Source organism: Eleutherodactylus coqui, chromosome 7, assembly GCF_035609145.1.
Source record: "Eleutherodactylus coqui strain aEleCoq1 chromosome 7, aEleCoq1.hap1, whole genome shotgun sequence".
In the NCBI taxonomy this organism is placed as follows: Eukaryota; Metazoa; Chordata; class Amphibia; order Anura; family Eleutherodactylidae; genus Eleutherodactylus; species Eleutherodactylus coqui.
In genome coordinates, this window is record NC_089843.1 from 208,814,784 (window position 1) to 208,839,785 (window position 25,002).

At 43.3% G+C, this 25,002-nt stretch overlaps 1 protein-coding gene across 4 annotated transcripts in view; it reads left to right on the plus strand.

Moving 5' to 3' along the window:
• The window catches only part of CENPC (centromere protein C), an 89,086-nt gene that overhangs the window by 56,123 nt on the left and 7,961 nt on the right, over positions 1-25,002 (plus strand). For all 4 annotated transcript variants that reach the window (XM_066574293.1, XM_066574295.1, XM_066574294.1 and 1 more), the window contains exons 19-24: positions 1,189-1,883; positions 7,562-7,892; positions 13,976-14,047; positions 15,396-15,478; positions 17,258-17,329; positions 24,640-24,791. In XM_066574293.1, the coding sequence (XP_066430390.1) occupies positions 1,189-1,883; positions 7,562-7,892; positions 13,976-14,047; positions 15,396-15,478; positions 17,258-17,329; positions 24,640-24,791 (1,405 nt within the window). The remainder of the gene's footprint in view (positions 1-1,188; positions 1,884-7,561; positions 7,893-13,975; positions 14,048-15,395; positions 15,479-17,257; positions 17,330-24,639; positions 24,792-25,002) is intronic.

Consider the following 25,002-nt stretch of genomic DNA (forward strand, 5'->3'; position numbering starts at 1 on the left):
CACGGCATGCTCCATTTTTAGTGCGGGTCTCCTGCGGGGACGGCTCCCACAGGCTTCTATTGAAGCTTATGGAAGCCGTCTGGATCCACGGCACACCCGCGCCTGAATTTCTGCTCTCCGCGCGCGGGAGACCAGGAGTTTTTTTTACAAAAATGGAGTGCCCGGCGCATGCGCGCGGCACACTGCTGGTGTGCTGAGCATATCAGCTGGGCCGAAGAAAGAAGATCCGGCCGCGCCTGACAGGTGAGTAAATTCTTCTTTTTAGCCTCATGTGCCCAGGAAAGGAGGGACCCGCTGTGGGATTCTGCATGAAGAATCCGCGGCGGGCCTGATTTTCCCCATGAACATGAGGCCTTAAAGGGGTTGTCCTGCGCCGAAACGTTTTTGTTTTTTTTTCAATAGCCCCCCCGTTCGGTGCGCGAGACAAACCCGATGCAGGGGTTAAAAAAAAAAAAACCCGGACAGTGCTTACCTGAATCCCCGCGCTCCGGTGACTTCTTACTTACCTTGTGAAGATGGCCGCCGGGATCTTCTTCCTCGGTGGACCGCAGGTCTTCTGTGCGGTCCATTGCCGATTCCAGCCTCCTGATTGGCTGGAATCGGCACGTGACGGGGCGGAGCTACGAGGAGCCGCTCTCCGGCACGAGCGCCCCCATTCAGAAAAGAAGACGACCGGACTTCGCAAGCGCGTCTAATCGGGCGATTAGACGCTGAAAATTAGACGGCACCATGGAGACGAGGACGCTAGCAACAGAACAGGTAAGTGAATAACTTCTGTTTGGCTCATATTTAATGCACAATGTACATTACAAAGTGCATTAATATGGCCATACAGAAGTATATAACCCCACTTGCTTTCGCGGGACAACCCCTTTAAGGTAACATTTATGCTGCCCAATGAACAGCCCAAAATTTAAATGTAAAAAACAATGGTTGAATTTTTGTTGTGATTTTATTTTTTTCCAGTTCCATTCAAAAGAGAGTTACTAACTGTTAATATGTTAAAGGTACCCCAAAATATTGGCATTGAACATTACAACTCCTATTGCAGAAAGCATGCTTCTATACCACTAAGTTGATAAAAAAAAAAGCTAGTTTCGGAAAGTGTTATTGTGTAGCCTCCAAGTAGTTATACTTCCTATGGTCACTAGTTTTCACGTTAACTTTTGTTTTTATACTTTTAATCAGGTCACCTGCGGTCTCCAAAGCTCCGAACACTTTACCCGCAGCTGCCATTACTGAGGAAGAGTTTGAAATCGAAGACGTGTCAGACATGAATAAATCAAACCTTTTAATAAATCCTGTGAAGAAAAAATCTATACAAACCGGTCATGTTGGTAAGAGGGAGAAATCTGCTCTACACGATGACGATGAGAACTTTGAATCAGAGCCGACTGTGATAAAGCTGAATAGAACGCAGGATCTCGCATCATTCAAAATAGATAATACTGCAGTTGCGCAGATTCACTTCGCCAGGGATGTAAATCTGGAGTCCAGTAATGCTTCTACACCCAGTGATACAGAAGCAGATGCTTGTGTACCTCAGGAACCTGCTCTGCTACGAGTTGTGGAAGGCACTGAACAGCTCAGACCTTTATCTCAGAATGCTGCATCGCAGCCGGTTGCGGAAGGCATTGAAAAGCAAGTGGCTTCGTCTCAAGATGCTAATTTGACACGAGATATAGAAGGCATTGAAAGTGTTAACCAGGATGTTTTGCCGGTTGAAAACCAAGAAGATTATTGTGATCATATAGAGAATGGCCTTTTGAATCCTACCAAACAAGTACAACAGATGCAGACAATTAGATCCAGTCCCAGAAGAAAGAGCGATTGGATTATTGCTGATGATTTAGAAGAGACATTCAACATAAGAATTAGGAAAGGTAAGATGTGTTAGTGTGTTTACATGAAGGTGTACTGATGCAGCAAAGCTTAACTTGACTCGTAACGCTTTAGGGTGAATGCTCACAGATGGAATCGCGTAGCGATTCCTGCTGCGGAAAAACATGCGTGAATTCCGCAGCTATTGGGTTCTATTGAACCTAATAGCTTTCTGCCTGCCAGTGCTCACATGTGGAATTCTACCGCAGATTTCCGCAGCGGGGAAAAAAAAGGCGGCATATTCTATTTTCTGCAGATTTACGCCACGGGAGGTCTCCATTAATGAAGACCGCGGAAATCCGCGATCACTCGCAGACACTTGTTTGTTTTTAATTGCTGTACTCCCCTGGTGTAAATCCGCGGGCGTATCGCACGTCACTCGTGGGCATGAGCTCTTAAGGAAAGTTGTTTGCCACAGTTTCTTTTCAATATTTTTCGATTTACCTTTTCTACAAAAATTATCTTATCGGAACGTTATCGCAGCGGGTTTAAACTTTGCTGCATCTGTATGTATATTTTTATACTTTGTTACTGACTCCATTGTTATCAAGTGCTTCTTACTTTTCAGCATGATTTTACTTTAAAAGGGACATTACTTCGTGTCTATAATCCCCCACCCCCAGTACATTATTTATCGAGGTCGGTAGAGACATGATGCCCCAATGGTGACCACCATGAAACGGACGAGGGCATCCTGATAACCATGGAATGCATTTTACTCTGTAACGCTATGGTGTTGAAAAACTTTTCAGTGTCCCGCTGAGTGGCTCCCATCTGCTTTCTGCCTACCTAGCTTGACTGAACCGACTGGTCTCTTCCTATTTGCTTATTGATAAGCCGTGCGGGAGCCCAACTAGTAGACCTCTACTCCCTGAGCCCAGCGGTTTTAAAGACTATAGGGGAATTTTACTAAGCGCTGTACACCAGAAATACTAGTATAGAAAAGTAGAAACTTTTGGTGCAAATCCTGCTTGTGCATAAGTTTTGCGGCTCTCTTGTTCTTTGTGTCAGCTTGAGGACTTTCATGAAATCATTCGTCATTCACTTTAGGCAGGAATAAAAATCCAAGGACGATCGGCCGCTGTAAACAGGCAGTTGTTCATCTATGAATAACTACCTGTCTACTGTAAATGGAGGTGGATGGCCGAAAGTAATCTACAGCGCGCTCAGCCTGCATTTCCCAAGTGATTATTGATCCTGTGTATAGATGAGCGAGTATACTCGCTAAAGACAGTTGCTCGAGCGAGCATTGCCTTTAGCGAGTATCTCCCCCGCTCGAGACGGAAGGTTCGGGTGCCGGCAGCGGGCAGGGAGCTGCAGGGGAGAGCGGGGCGGAACGGAGGGGAGATCTCTCTCTCCCTCTCTCCCCCCCACTCCCTCCTGCTGACAGCCGCTACTCACCGCTCCCCCGCGCCGGCACCCGAACCTGCAGTCTCGAGCGGGGGAGATACTCGCTAAAGGCAATGCTCGCTCGAGCAATTGCCTTTAGCGAGTATACTCGCTCATCTCTAATCCTGTGTGAAAATATAGGAGCGATATATTAATTGCGACGACTGCTAGGCGCTAGAGGGGATGAATGCCAAAGTTTCATGTCCAATGTTCTCTTAGACCAGAGTGTACTACCCTATACAGTAGCTGTCTGCTGATTTCTGTGTTGCATAAGCACTTTCTGTATGTACCCCAAAATGGTTTCAATGAAAACTGTAGCAAAAAACAAGCTCTCAGAGCTTTGTTGATGGAAAAATAAAATCGTTGTGGGACTTTGAATACAGTGGTTTATGGTGCAAAATTCGAAAAACCTAAATAAATATACATTTTGGTATTGCAGTCGTACCAACCCAGAAAACGTGTGTTTTTAAGGCGGCCTGATTCATGCTATAAATAAAACACCAATGGCAGAGTTGAGGAGTATTCTCTCCCTGCCCTCCAAAACAAATTATCAAAAGTTATCCAATGCGTGTTACGTACCCAGAAAACTGTACCAATACAAACTAGTATTCATGCAAAAAAAGCCCTAATATGGCCATGTCGATGGAAAAAAAAGTTATGGCTTTTTAAAAGGGGAGATTAAAATGCCCCAAAAAACAGTCTCGTCCTTAAAGGGGTTGTCTCGCGCCGAAACGTTTTTTTTTTTTCAATAGGCCCCCGATCGGTGCGAGACAAACCCAAGGGATGGGTTAAAAAAAAAATATATATATATATATATTACTTACCCGAATCCCCGCTCTGCGACGACTTCTTTCTTCCTTCTCCAAGATGGCCGCCGGGATCTTCACCCACGATGCACCGCGGGTCTTCTCCCATGGTGCACTGTGGGCTCTGTGCGGTCCATTGCCAATTCCAGCCTCCTGATTGGCTGGAATCGGCACACGTGACGGGGCGGAGCTACGATGACGACGCGGGACCAGCTCTCCGGCACGAGCGGCCCCATTCACCAGGCAAAAGACCGGACTGCGCAAGCGCGTCTAAAAACGCCAGAAGACAGCGAATTTAGACGGATCCATGGCGACGGGGACGCCAGCAACGGAGCAGGTAAGTGAATAACTTCTGTATGGCTCATAATTAATGCACGATGTATATTAAAAAGTGCATTAATATGGCCATACAGAAGTGTATAACCCCACTTGCTGCCGCGAGACAACCCCTTTAACCCCTTCCCGCTGCAGGGCGTAAGTTTACGTCCTGGCAGCCTGGTACTTCCCGCAACAGGGCGTAAACTTACGTCCTGGAGATAGCGCGGGATCACATAAGATCCCGCGCTCTCTCGCAGCGGGAGCCAGCTGTCAGTCACAGCCGGCGTCCCGCTGCAACAGCGGGGGGGGCATCGGAGATGCGCCCCCGCTGTTAACCCCTTCCCTGCCGCGATCTAAGTAGATCGTGGCAGGGAAAGAGTTCACAGAGGGAGCGCGGCTCCATGGCAACAGGACGCCAGACACTGGCGTCCTGTATTGCCTGTGCCTATAATCGCAGTAAAAGCGATAAGGCATGGCAGAGCAGTAGCTCTGCCATGCCTTATACCAGCGATCATCAGGGCAGTGGTTAAAGTCCCTCAGAGGGACACAAACAGTGTAAAAAAAACAAAGATTAAAAAAAGAATTTAAAAAAATGTAAAAAAAAGAGTTAAAAAAACCATTTTTTAATGCTTTTTCTCAGATTAGCATAAAAAAAGGTAAAAAATAAATAAAACCCCACATATTTGGTATTGTCGCGTCCGTAACGACGCGTACAATAAGTTGCACATGCTTTTGACTGTGCACGGAAAAAAACGCAAAAAAAAAACACTAAAAAACTGAGGCAAAATGCTAATTTTTAGCATTTTGCCTCACTAAAAACGCAATAAAAGTGATCAAAAAAGCCGTATGTACCCCAAAATGGTACCAATAAAATCTACAGCTCGTCTCGCAAAAAATAAGCCCTCATAGAGTGCCGTACATCAAAAAATAAAAAAGTTACAGGACTTTGAATGCAGCAATTTAGAAAAAAAAAAAAAAGATTACCCAGAAAAAGGGTTTTTATTGCAGAAAAGTGGGAAAACCTAAAAAAAATGTAAAAATTTTGGTATCGTTGTAACCGTACCGACCTGCAGAAAAAATGGAATGTTTCATTTATGCTGCATGAGTACCGCTGTAAAAAAAAAAAAAAACAATGGCAGAATTGATGCGTTTTCTCTCCCTGCTATCATTAAAAAAAAAAAAAAAAAAAGTTTTACAATATAGTCTATGTACCCAAGCACCGATAAAAACTACAGTTCGCCACGCAAAAAACAAGCCCTCATACGGCCGCGTCGACGGGAAAATAAAAAAGTTATGACTTTTGATAAACGGAGAAGAAAATCCGCCAAAAATTGTTGCGTCCTTAAGCCCAAAATAGGCCGTGTCATTAAGGGGTTAAGGGCTTATTTACAGGAGCTTAACCCCACCCATCCCGCCCACTCCCATTGCAAACTGCTCAGAGGAGAGAGTCAGTGAGGGGGAGGGAATGCTCAGATGGAAACGTGTATCAGACGGACACCGGCCGATATACGCTCGTGTAAATAAGCCCTAAGCCTAATATAGGCCATGATTTTAAGGGGTTAAAAACTTATAGCTTGTTTCGGAAAGTTTCTAGCAAGAGGAGTCCTTTATTCCTGAGTGTCTGGTAACCCCACTCACCCTCATTAATGGTCTGTTATACTGTATATTAGGGAACTATCAGTCAGGATATTAGGGCCTCAGGAATAAACTGGAATCCTCTCTTGCTGACAGCTACAGAAATGAGCTCTAAGTTCTTCACCACTGCACATTACCCCATAAGTGACAGATCGCAGAAATCTGCACGACTCACTGCTGCCCTCTGTGGGGAAGGCATAAAGTCCATGACAGGTTCCCTTTAATAAAACTAGTTAAAGAATGATGAAACATAAAAAATAAATACAAAACTTAATCCTCAGAGATGAAGAAACAAAATGCTTATAGAGCAACTCCAACATTTTTGTTTATTGCCATGCTACGGTTTAACATGGGCACCGCTGGGGCTTGAGCAGCATCCTGTCTGTCTCTGTCACTGAACTATTGGTTTACCACAGCCAAAGCACGCACAATCGCCTTTTCTGTGGGTGTTGCCATTTTATTGCAGTAAATACTGGGAATGTCAATGTTGCAAACCTGCTTTTTTTTTTTTTTTTTTTTAATATTTTTTTTTCCTTAATGGGGTGAACAGTTTCTGCACATCCTGTATTACAGTATCCTGAGGAACAAAGGCCTAGGTGTTTCCTGTTGCAACTTTTTGATAAGCAAAGGAAAAAGAAGTCCAGGCAGCATCAAACGGTGCTTAACATAGACCCTGCCACATTAGAGTCGAAATGTTGCTGCAGACTGGGTTGTGCAATAAAGATTTCATCCTGCCTGGATGACCTTTTAAATGCACCGTTTGATGGTGCCTGGACTTCTTTTCACTTTGCTTGATACATTTGGATCGAGGGTCCTGGTCCGCTCCCCAGGCGTGCATGTCTAAACACCTCTCAGCATTGTCGGTTCTGGTATTCCTGCTGGATCTTCTTTCTTTGCATCCTTTTGATAAGCCTGTCTACTCTCGTGTGTTTGTGCAATTATGATGCAGGGTTATGTAATGCTTGCTTTGACTTATCAATGTGTTCGTCTCTTCTTCCAGTGGTAAGGGTGTTTTTGCATCTGCACTCGGCGTTCCAGCTTCCTGCTCCACTCGGGGAGCAGGAAAGGGGAATCCCTGTGGTCGAAGGCTTCGTCTTATGGTGGAAACAAATAGCTCAAGACGGACTCCATAGACTATATAATTGGGTCCATTCACTTTCCACTCAGCTGCCCAGCTTTTTGCTAAAAGAAACAGCCCTGCATGCAACACCTTTTTCTTCTGGTACTTTGTGCCGGACCTGCGACATAACCGCCACCCAACTGTACTGATGCAGGTGTGAAACCACCGTATGTGTTAGGGCTCTTACCCATTTGTGTGTTTTTAACACTGCGATATCGCTGCTTTTTTTTTCTTCTCGCCATTGTCAATGGAACTTTCTAATGTTAAAAACAAATCGCAAAGCTTGCAATGCATTTTTAACATTTAGAAAGTCCCATTGAGAATCGCGTTAAAAGAACGCAGCGATATCGCAGCGTTAGAAAACACGCCAGATGCTGATAACATTCCTAGTTTGCTTTGGTTTATATTTTAGGAAAGGCTGCTGCCAAAAAGACTAGGTCAAAACCAGCAGAAGAGAAGCAGGAAGAACACCTAGTGAAAAGGAAGAAAACACAGAAGAATGTAGCAAGAAAGAAGTCTGAGAGACAGAAATCTAACAAGCAAAGAAAGTCTTCAAAGCCTAGAAATGAAGTGGAACCTGCAGAAGCTTGTATGTCAGGGGAGATCCTTGAGAAATGTGCTTCCAGGGAAGAAGGCATGAAGGAGAACATAGAGGCAACTCTTGGCGGACAGTTTCACAATGGAAATTTGGAAATTGATAACTGTGAGGAAGAACAGACAGGGACAGACGTGTATCTGCCAAAGTAAGTACTTGATATCACTGTTATACAATACGTGGCATTGATGCAACACACTGTCTCCTCCAGTCTTTTTCTATGCTGTACATTGAATGAGTTGGTTAAGATTAAATGAAAGGGTATGGCGCTTTTCTCCCTGTATATAGGATATGTCTGTATTAATATATAGCATATGGTCATAACTCAGGACTTCCATAGTTGGCCAACCAGTAAAGGGTCACCAAATATGAGTGACTCGTGAGCCACTGATTAGGAACCACTGAACTATGGCCGGCTGCACACGGGCATATTTGTGTAAATCTATATTAGGCCGGCTGCAGACGAGCGGGTCGGATCCGGCGGCGAGAATTCTCGCCGCGGGACCCTACCCGAGCGCCTGCAGAGACGAGCGCGTACTCACCCGCGCCCGGCGGCCCCGGCTCTTTCATGTGCCGGCAGCCGGCGCATGCGCAGACCGGAGCCGGAGGCCGGGTGAGTGATGATCCCCGCACAAAAATAGGACATGCCGCGGTTTGTTTGCCGCGCGAGATTTCGCACGGCCAAACCGCGGCCGTCTGCATAGGAGTGCGTATTGTAATGCACTCCTATGCAGGCTTTCAGTGGCGGAAATCCGCCGTGGGATTTCCGCCTATGTGCAGGCGGCCTAACTGGTATAAATATACAGTAGGTTCTGTTGCAATGTGGTTCCTGCGCAGCACTATTAAGAAGCTGTGCCTGCACTATGCACATGGGTGTCAGCTCTAACATACAGCTGGGACTGTAAGCCCATTGGCAGCCCCATAATTCAATCGTGTGGTACCAATAGGTTGCTGTAGCAGCCGGGGGCCTTACCAAAGCTTCCTAGGTCTGCCATATATGATAGCCCATCAGGCTTTATATGCTACAATACAAGGAGCGTGAATCGCATGGTCAAGTCTTCTAGTGGGACTACGAAAAATGTAAAAAACGTGTGGAAAAATAAAGAAATGAATAAAAATTTCCCCTCACACACTGTTTTACTATGGAAAAAAAATACCTTCACCGACCTGTACGGTAATATTAATGTAATACTTATGCCACACAGATTGACGTAAATGGGAAAAAAAAATATCTTATCATTGCTTTATTTTCATCCCATCTCCCGAAACTAGAATAAAAAGTAATCGAAGACCTATGTATCCCAAAATAATACAAAAAAAAGCTACAAGTTGTCCCACAAAAAGCAAGCCTCACAAAGCTCCATAAGCAAGAATTTAAAAAAATTAAAGAAATAAAAATTGTGGGTCTTGAAATGCAGTGATAAAAAAAAAGAATTATTTTTTTATTATGCAAAAGTTGAAAAAAATATACACCATAAATTTGGTATTGCCGCAGTCATCAAAATGGTCATCTAGAATACTGCTACATTTAGGCTGGGTGCACAGAAACAGGACGGATTTCGCATGCGGAAGCCCGCAGCGGAATCCAGCCCTGTGCTCACACGTACCTTTCTTCTGTATCTGTACTGCGAATGGACCCAGTGGCTTGCCGTCGGATTTGTGCAGTACAAATTTAATTTTTTAAAAAATTGTTTATTTTATCCACGCCATCGCTAGGTGATGAAGCAGAATCCACGACCTTCAATGGAAGCTGTCCGTGCGGACACCGCAGAAAAATAGAGCATGCTGCGTTTTTTTTCCCTCCGCTCGCAGAAATTGCAATTCGTTTCCCTGAATGTGCAGGAAGAATCGATTTTTCCATAGCATGCAATGAACAGTGTTTACTGTGGAACCGTGGTGCGCCACAATGCAAGTCCGTTTGTGTGCAGCTGGCCTTACACAGAATGACTGTCAGCTAAAGTATCTGCACGGGCGGCTGACGTCACTGCTGGTTAGCGCTCATGCAGAGTGTTTAGACAGGCTGATCGTCGCTGACCATCACTCAATTCTCGCAGACTTGTCACTCAGCGCTTCACATTCTATGTGGAGCGTTTGCACTCAGCGGTAAATCAGCGATGATTGTTATATTGGTTGAAAGTGAGTGACAAACTAATAGTAAATGATGGCTTTGGATGTAGACTTAACGATTATCATGCATTTTTGTTCACTGGAACGAATCTTGCGCGATAATCATCCAGTGTGAATAATTCTTTTAGTTGGTATTTACACCTTTTTTTACAACCCCACCGTGCCAGAAGAAAAATCATCCAATGCATTATGTACAGCCCAAATTAGTGTCATTAGAAAATCAAAGTCATTTTGGGAAAAACAAGCCCTCACTACTTCGGTTACATCAAAGAAAACAAACAAAAAAACTAAAGTATTGCTTTCAGCATGTCGAGATTAGAAAGCAAACGACATCGCTGTTACCATGAGGCCCGAGTTAGGTCTCTTCAATAAGGATTTAATAGCTTACCATTACCTTCTTGTTATACTTTTTTAACCCCTTGAGTGGCACGCCCGAAAATCTTCCGGGACAAGCTCCACTGCCCATAGCGATATAGGCCTGAAGTTTTCCGGGCTATGTTTCACTATGGGAGCTGCAGAGCACACTGCCATAAGCTGTGGCAGTGTGCTCTGCTGTGCAGACCCACACAGAGCAGTGCAGGACTTTGGCAATATCTTCCCGCTTCTGTTTTTCAATCTGCCGTCAATCTCCCGCTTCTATTTTCAAAGTCCTGCACTGATTTGTTTACAGGTTGCCATAGAGACCACCGGCTTGTCAGAAGCCAGTTTATGGTCTCTGTGGCAGGGAGAGCTGGTGCTTGGCTTGTCAGAGGACAGCCAGGCACCAGCTCTTACACAGCAGAGAATGGAGAAAAACTCCGATTTTTGCTGTGTTAACCCTTTACATGCTGCGGTCTATGCGACTGCAGCATGTAAAGAGCTGCCACCATCAGACCCCCGGAATGTGATCAGGGGGTCCGGATGGGTCTCTGTGCAAGTCCCCTAAAGGGACAAAAATAAAAAAAAGTTAAAATAAAAACACTTGTCTCCCTTTACTTTGTAAAAAAAAAGAAAAACAAAGTTACGCATGTGGTATCCCTGCGTCTTAATGACCCAGAGGAGGAAGTTAGTACATTATTTAACCCGTTAATGACATGGCCTATTTTGGCATTGAGGACCAAGCGATTTTTGGTATTTTTCCATCTCCATTTTTCAAAAGCCATACCTTTTTTATTTTTCCGTCAACACGGCCTTATAAGGGCTTGTTTTTTGCGTGGCGAGCTGTAGTTTTTATCGGTGCCACTTTTGGGTACATAGTAAATATCGTAAAACTTTTATTATTTTTGTTTTATAACAGGGAGAGAAAACGCATCAATTTTGACATAGATTTTTTTTTTTTTTACAGCGTTAATCATGCAGCATAAATGACACACAAAATTTTTTCTGCGGGTCGGTACGGTTACAACGATACCAAAATTCTTATATTTTTGGGGGGATTTTTACACTTTTTTGCAATAAAAAGCCTTTTTTTTGGAAATCTTTTTTTTTTCTCTATAGCTGTATTCAAAGTCCTGTAACTTTTTTATTTTTCTATGTACAGAGCTCTATAAGGGCTTATTTTTTACAAGACGAGCTGTAGTTTTTATTGCTACCATTTTGGGGAATGTACGGCTTTTTTGATGACTTTTATTGCATTTTTTGTGAGGCAAAACGCTAAAAATTAGCATTTTGCCTCTGTTTTTTAGCGGGTTTTTTTAACGCTTTTTGTTGTACAAAATAAAAAGCATGTTCAACTTTTTGTACACGTCGTTACGGACGCGTCAATACCCAATATGTGGGGTTTTAAATTTTTTTTACCTTTTTTTATGCTGATATTAGAAAAAGCATAAAAAAGGGGTTTTTTAACATTTTTGTTTTACATTTTTTTTTCTTTTTTTTTTTACAGTATTTGAGTCCCTCTGAGGGACTTACATCACTGTACCGATGATCGCTGTAATAAGGCATGGCAGAGCCTTATACAGCGATCATAGGCATAGGCAATACTGTTGCCATGGTGACAGGCCGGGCTCTCGGGATGACATCGAGTGCCGGCCGGAGACGCAGAGGGAGCGCGATCCCTCTGTGAACTCTTTCCCTGCCGCGATCTACTTAGATGGCGGTAGGGAAGGGGTTAACAGCGGGGGCGTGCATCTCCGATGCCCCCCCGCTGTTGCAGCGGGACGCTGGCTGTCACTGACAGCCGGCTCCCGTTGCGGGATAGCGCGAGGTCAGTACCGGTACGTCATGGAGCGGCAAGGGGTTAATGACACGGCTCCTTTTTTTCTCTTTTGCCCCCTTTTTTTTTTCCCTCCCCCCGTTTATCAAATCCTAACTCTTTTATATATATCCCTCTACGTCGCTGTATGAGGGCTTGTTTTTTACAGGACGAGTTGCATTTTTCAATGGTGCTATTTAATGTATAATATAATGTACTGAAAAACATTTACAAAATTCTAAGTGGAGTAAAATGAAAAAAAAAAATGACATTCCACCATCTTTCAGTGCGTTTTGTTTCTACGGCACACAAACTGCAACAATAATGACCTGATAACTTTATTCTATGGGTCAGTATGATTACTACGATACCAAACTTGTATAGTTTTTTTTTTTTTTGCTGTAGTACTTGTATTTTTTTCAAAGGCATTTAATTTTTTTAAATTATTTTTGCTGCATTTTCTGCGTGCAATAACTTTTTTATTTTTCTGTCGACGTAGTTCAGCAAGGGCTAATTTTACCGAGATGTCCTGTAGTTTACATTAGTGCTAATTCGGAATACATACGACTTCTTGATTGCTTTTTATTTAATTTTTTCTGGGAGACAGAAAAAGTGCATTTGTGGCATTCTTTATTTTTTTTCAGACGACGTTCACCATGCGGGGTAAATAATGCACTACTTTGATAGATCGGACATTTACGGACGCGGTGATACCAAATATGTATTTTTCTTTTATGGTTTAGATTTTTTTTATTATACATATGACAAAAGGGGGGGGATTTTAAACTTTTTATTACTTTTTCTTTTTTTAAACTGTGAAAAGTCGTGAAAAAGGAAAAAAAAAAACTATTACAATTTGGTATTGGCATAACCGTACTGGCCTGTAGAATTACTTTAATATATAATTTATACTGCTCAGACAATGCAGTGAAAAAAAATAAAAAAATAGGCCAGAATTACAGATTTTGTTAATCTTGCCAAATAAAAAGCGATCAAAATTTTACATGTTCCTAAAAAATAGATAAATGAAGACTGGAGATCATCCTGCAAAAAAACAAGGCCTTCTAGAGCGCTGGCAATGGAAAAAAAAAATAATACGGCTCTTGGAATGTGGCGACACAAAAGCAAACCTTCAAGAAAAAAAAATGTTTTAAATGTACAAAAATAGCAAAACATTAAAAAACTGTATAAACTTGGTATCGCCGGAATCGTGTGACTCAGAGAATAATGTTATCACATTTATTCTGCACGCTGAATGCCGTAAAAATGAAATCCAAAAAACTGGCAGAATTTCCCCCCCCCCCCCTCAATCTCCCTATATTTTTTTATAACAAAAGTTATGCAATACATTATATATACCCAAAAATGCACAATTACAACTTGTCCCACAAAGAACAAGCCCTCATATGGCTGTGTCAATGAAAAAATGAAAAAGTTATGGCTCTTGGAACGCGACTGCAAAATTAGTTGAAATTAAATGATTGGCCCATTTAAAAAACCTGCCCTGGTGGGCTCTACAGGGTGGTAAGAAACCCGCCACTCAAGGGGTTAAAGGGAATTGCCAGTAGATTCTTACCTTGCAACACTGAGACAGAGTTTTAAAAGTTGTTGGCCATAGGGAGAAATGTCTGCCGAGCGGCTCCCCTCGGCTTCTGCCCACCCATAATAAGGTATGCAACATACAGTTGGTATGGGGAAAAAACCCGAAACATAGTTATGTCAACAAGTTGTATCTCTTGTAATGTGACGAAGACAATTGCTTGATCCCAAAATATGGGCTGGTCACTAAGGGGATAATGTTGTAGTCATATGGTTTGTTCTAGTGCTCAGACAAATATGTTTGGCCTTCATAATCTTCTTCACAACTGCAATTATGTTGACCTTTTTTCTTTTAACAATAAAAATGACCCTATTGTCTCTCTTTTCTACAGAAAAAGGAAGTCTAAGATGAAGAATATTAACACACCGTGTCCTGCTGACCACAGCAACGAAGACTCAGTCTTGTAAGTAATTGTATGATGGCATAAGAATAGAGATGAGCGAGCGTACTCGGAAAAGCACTACTCGCTCGAGTAATGTGCTTTATCCGAGTAGCGCTGTGCTCGTCCCTGAAGATTCGGGTGCCGCTGCGGCTGACAGGTGAGTCGCAGCGGGGAGCAGGGGAGAGCGGGCGGGAGAGAGGGAGAGAAAGATCTCCCTTCCGTTCCTCCCCGCTCTCCCCTGCAGCTCCCCGCTCCGTGCCGGCACCCGAATCTTCAGGGACGAGCACAGCGATACTCGGATAAAGCCAATTACTCGAGCGAGTAGTGCTTTTCCGAGTACGCTCGCTCATCTCTACATAAGAACAATAGAATTGAAAAGATTTGATGTTTTCAAATATAATACTTAAAGTAAACCTTCAGTATTAAAGCACCTATAGTCAATATTCACCCACCAGAAAACAATGATATAAAAAAATCACTGTCCTGTGTCATGTACACTGGAGGAAAAGTACAAGCAGTATACACTGGATGGTCATAGGAGTCACATGCCATACTCTTGGTATCATGGTTTCTATCACTGGTGATGTCCGTAGTATCAGTATGGGGCCACTGCCCTCATTGATTGATTGCCGCGCTCGCATGCTTGTCACTTGTAAATAAAGTGGGTACAACAGAGTACTAGAGCCTCCATGCCTGTCCATATCACATCTTGTATCCAAGCTAAAGGGGGTACAACAGGGTATTAGAAATTCCATTCCCAACCGTATCAAATCTTGTATCCAAGCTAGTAACGGTACAACAGGGTACTGCAGAAATGAGTACTGGTCCCTTTTTTTTTTTTTTTGTTTCATTCAAACTGTTCTTAATTTATTTTTTAAAGTCCAATAACCCCTTTAATGACCATAATGAGACTAGTCGTGCTGAAAAGTAAGTGGTACAGAGCAGGAGGTTTCTGTTTGTGTGTGCGCGCTCCTCTACTATTTTTCCGCTCTGCAGGCTGTCTGGGATTTCGCATTTTCTCTGAATTGCTGGGAGGAGTCTCATCTGTTAAGCTGTGTTCTATACCCTGTGGACAGAGAAAACTGCGGATTCTGCTCCTTAACTGTCACGGCCGCGTGCATAAGGCCTTAGCCGTGGTTGGTAAAAATGTGTTTAGATTATCTAGGCGCTCTCAGTAGAGCATTACAGCTGAGTGTTTGTGTACTAAGATGCAGCTATACTAACTTTTTCCCACCTTTTCTTGCTGTAACTTTCAATACCATTCTTTTAAACTCTAAAAATTAACTATTTTGGTCAGCAGTGTTTTCTAATTGTAGTTTCTTCCTCCTTTTTACCATGTAATAAACAATTGCGTTAAATGTATCAACAGTCAAAGCGGGCCTGTGACACGCCAAAAAGCAATTTCGTTTGCTGAACCAGTGGAGCCACTTGCGATCAATTTGGATTACCTAGGTATGAAATAAATACATACATACATACATACATACATACATACATACATACATACACAATCCAAAATACAAAAATATCTAATTTGCATACATTCAGTATAGCAGTAGATATAGATTGTTGGTGACTAGGCATGCCAAATTGTTTGAGTTTGAACGCCATGCACCGAAACGTTTGACTTTAAAGGCGGTCGGATAAATTACAAGCTCAAAAAGGGAGCATTGTATTGTGAAATCTCCCGAAGGACTGGCTCTAATGCGATGTCAGTATAAAGAATGGTTACTCTCGCAGGAAGGCTCCCTTCCCCGCAGACCTGGCACAGGTTCACGCAGAAGGACGCCGCCACACGAAGACCACCAAATTGTGCCCATGGTAGATGCTGATAGACGGGTGACTGCAGCACAGATCTAAGCAGTCCTGCATTTTTGGTGCAAATCACTGTTACTTGTTGCATGAAGGTAGTTCAGTAGGTGTTTTAGTAGCATAATTCTATGTCATATCGATACAAGTTTGCATGATCTAGAGGCTCAATTGCAGCAACTTTGTAAGCTGTCGAAGTTTGCTTCCCATAAATGTTCCATTGGTGATAAATGTGGTGACCGGGCAGAGCGTGGAAGTGTTGCATGTTTAGAGGCCTGTGATACCCTTGTGTGTGCGGTTTCCAGACATGAACGCAACTGTTGTCAGTGCCCAAACTAAACCTGGATTCGTTGCTGTAGACAGCCTGGTTTAACTCCATAGCAGTCCAATGTCGTCATTCACGACACCACTGCAAGCTGAGGTGACGGTGGGTGGGTGTCAAACACCCGACACATAATGGGCATTGTGAGACACCATTTCCTTCAGCTAATCACCAGGAACTGGATCCAACAGAGAGGGCTGTAACGATGGTGCCACCAGTCTCTGGATGGTGAAACAGTTGGAGCTGCTCGTACTTGTCGGACCACCAGGCGATCCTCTCTACCGGTAGTTTGCAGGGCGCGTCCTAAGCCCGGTCACCTTGTGTGCCCTCTCATATCCACTGGTCCCAACACCTGCTAACAGTCTGGTCAGAACGGACCCGGTGGCAGGCAAGTTGTCGATACGACCATCCAGCTGCTCACATTCCACAGTTAACTGGGCGAAGTCTCTTGGAGTCATAGAGGCGTCTAGTGGTCAACAAGCTCTACACAATCGGAAGAAGAGGTCACTACACACAAGGAGCCTCTGAGAGCCTCCTATAGGCCAAGGGGGGAACCACTTTTAGGGCCTCCGATGGTAAGACTGTTCATCTAATCATCACGACTCTCATCATTTACATATCTGAACTTCAACTCTTTCCTAGGTGCTTGATTGTTTTTTCCCACAAGTGTATATCCAATGCAACTGAATTGTATTATTTCTGCAGCCTATTGCATGGTTTGTAGCTAGCCCTATTCAGATGAATGAAACCATGGCAGTAATTTCTGCAACACATGTGCTTTGTATGAATGTACCATTAGGGTGGACGTCTGTAACAATTCCTCGTGCACTGAACTACCCACAGTGCAGATTGTGGGAACTTAAAATGTAAATTGCTCTTAGCTGGCTGCGGTATTTGGTGAATATTTATGTTAATATTAGGGTAGTTAGTCTAACTATTGAGTAGTTAGTGACTGCATATCGGTTTCATATCTCTTTTTAAATATTTATTGTAGCACAAGACAGAAGTCAACTTTTTTTAAGCTAATTTATTATTCTAAAACATGGCTTATACTAACTGTGTAGAAATAATATATGATTTTTTTTATCTGTTTTCCATAGAGAAGCATGAAGAGTTATTGAAGCGCTATTTGATTGTCTTTGACCCTGATACAAAAAGTGATGCACTTCTCGGTATGTAACTGCTTTTAGTATACATAACGGCAGCTACTGTTAATGACTGAGTACATTGCATAGAAGTTAGTGATCATTCTTCTGTATATTGACTAAAGCTGGTTATAGTCTGCTTGATGCCTGATGAGCTGTGGGTGATGCAACCTTCTGTCCTTGGAAAACCAGTGCAATCAGGGGGATTGTTTTTTTTAGATATTTAAATCTATTTGTTTGGTGATGGACAACAGGCTGATGCTTGGCTGAACGAACGTTCCCGATCACTGCCCCGTGTAAGTATCCCAGCGATCGTCCAGCAAATGCTTTCTTGGCTGATCACTTCCTTTATGTAAACATAAAACCCATCCTTTGTTGGCAGCACATCCTCTCTTGTAAACTGGTGTGATTCCAACTGTGATGTGGACTGTATGGAGACAAGCAATCGTGTTAATGATCGTTCCTTCCCATACAGTTTGCATACTCATGGGTCATTCTATGCCAAATCATTACAGCGCCCCAGCCAAGCATCTCAGATATACATGAAATTTCGTAGGATGGTAGAGGGCATAAAGTGACTTTCAGATGTGGAGCTGTAGCCCTCAGTGATACATAGTATTCATACAACGAGGGTTGAAAAATGTGAGATTAATGCTCGCCAGGTAAAAAAAAAAACCAAAATTCTTTGCTTCTACTTATGGTAGAACGTTCATCTTGGACTTGTTTTGAATCTAATGGAGCATACTTTTCATTAAAAAAATGTTTGATCACATGATAACTTTAACTTTGACCCTGCGGCATCCAGCTCAGAGGTTTGGTGGAGAAGGGACCCCATGATCCACTGGTAAGCAAGGCAGTAGTAGCCTTAAAACGACCAGAGGGACACCAATTTTCCACCTACTAAACTGTACAAGAATGTCTGGAGACTATCCAAATTTTTGCTGGACAGTGCCCTACACCAGAAGTGAGCTCTAATATTTCAGGATCCTCACCCTGAGGATCTTCCTTCATTATCCTTGGTTCCTCTGGGACAGTCTCCATTCTAAGGCCTCTCTCATACAGGTGCTTTTACCCCTGAAATCAATGGGGCATCGCAGACGTTCGTTCAATTGCGTCGCTGGACGGCGCAGTTTGAAATCGCGTTCATGTCTGATTTCTTTTTTTTTTTTGTCTAAGGATCCCCTTCCCAATGGGGATCTGCCTTTTATCTTCTCTGGGTACTGTTACTGACTCAGACTTGCTCCCCTCTTTAGTAGTTTCTGAGAAGCCCTGATGTAATTGTACCTCCAGTAAGTGTAAGTTATGTAGGCTGAAGCCACTGCTGGTGCTCGTTGATTTGTATGTGTTTTTGTGAACTTCCTCTAATTTCACTGTGGAGGTACTGTGTACTTAACTCCTTATCGCTCCCCTCGTACATTTACGTCATAGAGGTTTGGGGTTAGTATAGTTTGGGAATCTGCGGTGGGGGAGGGGCATCGATCCCACTCCATACAATGCAGGTGCTGGCTGTTTCTTACAGCTGACACCCACCCATAAGAGCTCAGATAAGTACCACCGCTGATTGGAGCTGTTACTGCTGTCAAGATTGACAAGGATTATTTAAATACCCCCGATCAATGTTTCGGGGTTCCAGACGGCCCCCCGAGATGAGATGGCAGGGTGCTGTGGGGTTGCCATTTCAGGCTGGGGGCCTGTGGCGTGGCTTGATAGACTGCCTGTCCGATTGCGGTATTACGTAAAGATTATGGCATTACATCTACTGCAGGAGCGATCAAACCTTTGCAAGTTCATGTCCCTTATGGGGACTAAAAAAAAATCAAGAAAATTAAAAATGTGAAAGTTAATTTTAAAACATTTTAACCCTTTGCAATCCAATTTTGGATTCAGGGTTTCCTAGGGGGTTTTCTCTTTCTTCCATTATGCAATGGCACCATCTGCTGGCTAGAGCCAGTATTGCGGTATGTGACATGCTGGAGAAGCCCCCGACAACAGAGTGGCCAGTAATCTACAGTAAGAATACCCTGCCGGACGTCTTCCAACATCGGAGCTGTGCAGCCTTCAATCAGGATGTCTTTAGACGTCAGACAGTGGATTGGAAAGGGTTAATAGAAAAAAATAAAAGGTAATAAGTTAAAACAAACAACTTCTTCCTTATTTATAATTTTTAAAATCGTTGCGTCCATAAAAGTCCGATCTCTAAGGCCTCCTTCACACGGGCGACACCGCATCGCTGCTAGAAAATTGCAGCGATGTCGCATCGCTGCACCATGCAATATCGCTGCGATTTTCTCGCAACAATACTGCGATTTTGTAGTGCTACAAAGTCGCATATGACGCTACAAAATCGTGCGACTTTGTAGCATCACGTGCAAGGATTTTCAGGGGGGCTTGAAATATAAGCCCTACTCCGAAAATAAGCTGTAACTAAATGAGAAAAAAAAAGAAAATTATACATCACCTCTTCTACGCTGTCTGGGGCGCCGCCGCAGCTTCTCCCCAGGTCCTGGCACTGATCTTCATCTTCTGGCCAGGGATTGAAAAATCCCTGACTGCTGTAACCGCTGGTTGTGATTGGCTGACACTTAGCCAATCACAGCCAGTGCTCGAAGAATGGCTGTGAGTGGTTCAATCCCTGCCATTCACCGAGTACTTGCTGTGATTGGCTAAGTGTCAGCCAATCACAGCCAGCGCTCCCAGGAGGCAGGGATTTTTGAATCCCCGGCCAAAAGAGAAGATGATCAGTGCTGGGACCTGGGGAGAAGCTGTGGCCAGGCTGACAGCTCGTCTAAGGTGATGTATGTGTATTTTTTTTACCGGTAGTTAGGACTTAGATTATAGCTTTGACAGTAGCATTTGCTACTGTCAAAGTTGCATCGCATGCAAATCGCATTTTCGTGCGATACAATGCAACAGAGAGGAAGGCTCCATAGGGAAACATGGGCTACAAAACCTCGCGTGTCGTGGGCATATCGCCGGACCTGCGAGGTTTGTGTGTCGTTTTGTAGCATAGGAAACCATGGGTTTCACATACATGCGATTTGTAGCAATGTGAAGGAGGCCTTAAACAAACGCATTTTTTAGCCAGCACAGTGAATGTCATCAGAAAAGTGCCAGAATTGCAATTCGTTGTTTTTTTTGTTTGTTTTTGTTTTTCTGTCACCCCGACTCCAAGAAAAAAAATGTAATAAGTAGAGATGAGCGAACGTACTCGGTAAGGGCGATTTCGCAATCGAGCACCGCGATTTTCGAGTACTTCACTACTCGGGTGAAAAGTACTCGGGTGCGCTGTGGGGCGGGGGGTTGCAGAGGGGAGTGGGGGGTAGCAGCGGGGAACAGAGGGGGAGCCCTCTCCCCCCCCCCCCCCCCCCACTCCCCGCTGCAACCCACAGCGCACCCGAGTACTTTTCACCCGAGTAGTGAAGTACTCGAAAATCCCGGTGCTCAATTGCGAAATCGCCCTTACCGAGTACGTTCGCTCATCTCTAGTAATAAGTGATCAAAAAGTAATTAGTACTCCAAAATGGTGGCAATATAGACTACAGTACGTCCCACAAAAAGTGAGCCTTCGCACAACCTTGTCGACAGAAAAATAATTAGATGGCAGAAGATGGCGGCAGAAAATTTTTTAATTTTTCCAAAGCTGTTTTATATTTTAAAAGTAGCACTAAAAAAAATACTATCTAAACATTGGTATCGTAGTAATTGTACGGACCCATAGAATAGTAATGTCATTTGTGCTGCAATATGTATGCCGTAGAAACAAGACGCACCCAAAGATGGTGGAATTTCGTTTTTTTTTCAATTTCCCTCCATTTAGAATTTTTAAAATGTTTTTCAGCACATTATATAATGCCACAGAAAAATACAACTCGCCCCCAATAAACAGCCCTCAGACCGCTACATCGATGGATAAAAAAAGCTGTGTTTTTTTTTTGTTTTAAATTGGGGAGGAAAAAAAGGTCCAGGTCCTTAAGGGGTTAAACTGTTTTACGCTTTTGCTATTGAGCTTTACACGAACGCTAGTATCGTAGCTCTACCTACATACAGAACAAACCTTTGTCTTGTTTTAAAATGCCTTCTAAACATGAATGTGTTCTGTGTGTATATTCAGTTGAGCTCGGATTGTCTCGCTTACAGTAGCATCTGACCCGCAGCCTTATCGCATTAATATTGGGGATGGGCAGTGATCCATAATAATCTTTATATAGCGGCAACGTAGTCCACAGCACTCCACAAATCAGGGGGTACAAATAAAAAACTAGTAAACAATTTGACTGTAATGTTAGACTGAATTTCAAGACAATGTCCATCTAGTTTAGCCAGTTTCAACCCCCCCTTATTGGTCCAGAGGACAGCAAAAAAAAAAAAATTCAACGAGTCAATTTAGCTCATTTGGAGGGAAAAAAATTCCTTCCTGACTCCATAATGGCAGCCAGAGTAATCCTGGATCAACATTTGAGGTCAGCAACCCCGCTGGTCACCTAATGTTTATATCCTGTAATAGCGTAGCGCTCTAGAAAGGCATCTAGTTCCCTCTTAAACTCCTTTATGGATTTTGCCATCACCACATCCTCAGGCAGAGAGTTCCACAGGCTCACTGCTCTTACAGTAAAGAACCCCCTTCTGTGTTGGTGATGAAACCTGCTTTCTTCTAGACGTAGCGGATGCCCTCTTGTTACCGTCGCAGTCCTTGGTATAAACAGATCATGGGAGAGATCCTTGTATCGTCCCCTCATGTATTTCTACATAGTTATTGGATCGCCACTTAGCCGTCTTTTTCCCAGGGTGAATAATCACAGTTTTGATGCCTCTCTGGCTATTCCAGTCCTCCCAATTTGTTTATTAATTTAGTTACCCTTCTTTGAACCCCCTCCAGCACTGTAACATCTTTCCTGAGCAGCGGTGACCAGAACTGTGTGCAGTATTCCATGTGATGCCTGACAAGGGCCTTATATAGTGGGAGGATAATGTTCTCGCCCCTCGCCCTTATGCCTCTTTTAATGCACCCCATGACTTTATTTGCTTTTGCAGCAGCTGACTGGCATTGATTGCTCCAGGTAAGTCTACAGTCAACTAGTACCAGCCCCCGTATTTTTCCATATCACTTTTCCCTAGCCGTACCCCATTTAGTGTATATTGGTGACATCCGTTCCTCCTGCCCATGTGCAAAACCTTACATTTATCAACATTGAACTTCATTTACCATTTTTCTGCCCAAGCCCCTAGCTTATCTCGGTCCATTTCTAGCCGTACATTGTCCTATGTTGTATTAATTATCTTGTATAATTTTGTATCATCTGCAAATATTGATATTTTGCTGTGCAGCCCCTCTATCAGGTCATTGATAAATATATTAAACAGAATAGGGCCTAGTACTGAGCCCTGTGGCACCCCACTAGCAACGGTGGCCCAATCAGAGTATAAACCATTTATTACCCCCCTCTGCTTTCTATCTTTGAGCCAATTCTTTACCCAGATACATACGTTTTCGGCCAGTCCGAGCTGTCTCCTTTTATATATTAGCCTATTATGCGGCACGGTATCAAATGCTTTAGAGAAATCCAGATATACGAGATCAATAGACTCTCCCAGGTCCAGCTTAGAGCTTACTTCATCGTAGAAGCTGATCAGATTGGTCTGACATGATCGACGCCTCATGAACTCATGCTGGTGAGGAGTTATACTGTTGTTCTCCTTGAGGTATTCTAGGATAGCGTCTCTCAGAAATCCCTCGAATATTTTTCCAATTATTGAAGTGGAAGTAGTTACCAGGCTCTCTTTTAGTCCCCTCTTTGTATATTGGAAGCACATTGGCAATGTGCAATCCAGTGGTACAACCCCGGTCTCAATAGTGTCCATAAATATAAGAAATAGCAGTCTAGCTATCACGTCACTTAGTTCCCTTAGAACCCTTGGGTGTATTCCACCTGGGCCCGGCTGTTTTTTCGAATATTTTTTTTTTAATCCTCTTTAACCGGCTCTGCACTTCCTCCTGTGTTAGGTATGCAATATGTAACGGAGGGTTCGTTTTATTTCCCTGCATCTCATGTGACATTTCTTTTTTTTTTTTTTCGTGAATACACGAAAAAAAAAAAAACGACTTATTCCCCCTCTCCGCATCGTCTTCTATGGTTTCCCCTGCATAATTTGTTGAAGGGCCAGTGCTTTCAGTGCAAATCCTTTACTATTATAATTGAATTGTTTTTGCTCTCTTTGGCGATCAGTCTTTCTGCCTCCTCCTTAGCAATTTTGATCTTTGCTTTACATGATTTGTTTTTTTTCCCTGTATGATTTTAGTGCTTCTTTGCTGCCTTCTTGTTTTAGTAATTTAAAAGCTTTTCTTTTTTTCGTTTATTGCCCCCTAACAGTCTTGTGGAGCCACATTGGTTTCCTTCTACTTTTAGTTCTTTTTTTTTTTTAAAGGGTATGAAATGCTCACATGAGGTGGTTAGGATGTTTTTAAGCTTTTCCCATTTGTCGTCTGTACTGTAATTTATGAGGACATCATCCCAATTAATGATACTGCTAGAATGTAGAAGCGATTAGGGGATGTGATGGGTCTCCCTAAAGAGATGTGTTTCTAAAACTGTGGGCATTTGTGATTTCGCTTAATTATTTTGGGGTAACACATATTGGAGAACTGATGTAGCTCAAGAGAAGCCTGGAAGACAGCAGTGGAAGGTTTGGAGGAACTTGCAGACAGCATTGGTGGAATGGTGGGCAGAAATGAGGGAAGCAATGTATGGTGGTGCACAGCTTTATAATGAAAGTATGGAGTTTCTTGTATCCTTTAGAGTAGGGATGACTAGTACAGGGTGAAGGCATCTGTGTAGTGAGCCTGCCTGCTGAATTCTTGATGGATAGGAGTGGGGCGATCCTTTTTTCACTCTTGCAACATCCAGCTCTGGCAATAGCGGTGTCCCCACATACCTGCTCTGTCGCTGAAGAATCTGTACTGCGGACGGACCGGGCAGCTCGCCGTCGCACATACGCAATATAGATTTTTTCTTTTACCCCGTGCCGTCAGGCGACAACGCAAAATCTACTACCTGTCCGCAATATTGCTGACTGGGCGTGGGTCGAATGGCTTCCATTGTCTTCAAAGGAAGCAGTCTGTGTGAAATCTACACAAAAATGGAGCATGCTGCAATTTTTTCTTAATGAGTAGAAATCACAATTAATTCACACTCGTGTGGAGGAAGCAGCAGATCTCCATAGTAAATATTGGGCGATATTTGCTGCGGATTCGCGGTGCGAACGCAGGCTCCGTGAGCAGGACCCCTAACACAACTCTAATTTTAAAGTTTGCTTACTTTGTTTATTTTGTCTTTTTACAGAATGTATTGCCCAAAGTGACAGCAGCAAGTTTGTTGGCAATGATTGCTGCTCATACTGGAATAGTTTCAACAATGGTATCTTTACCACTGGGAGGTTAAGAATTGCCCCGAAAAGAAAGAGTGAAGCGTGCAATTACTTTTATGAAATTAAGGTGGGTAAAGAAAAAAGTAAGTAGAGAAGTGTGAACAGCTAATACATTGTTTAACAACGTCTTATAGTTATTCACAGTAAGGCTGGGTTCACACAGGGCGGATTTGCCGCGGAAATTCCGCCTGCGGCCACTAATCTCGGGATTAGCCAGCCACGTGAACGAGATTTCTCAGAAATCTCGTCCACACGGGACGGCCAATCTGCTGCGGTAA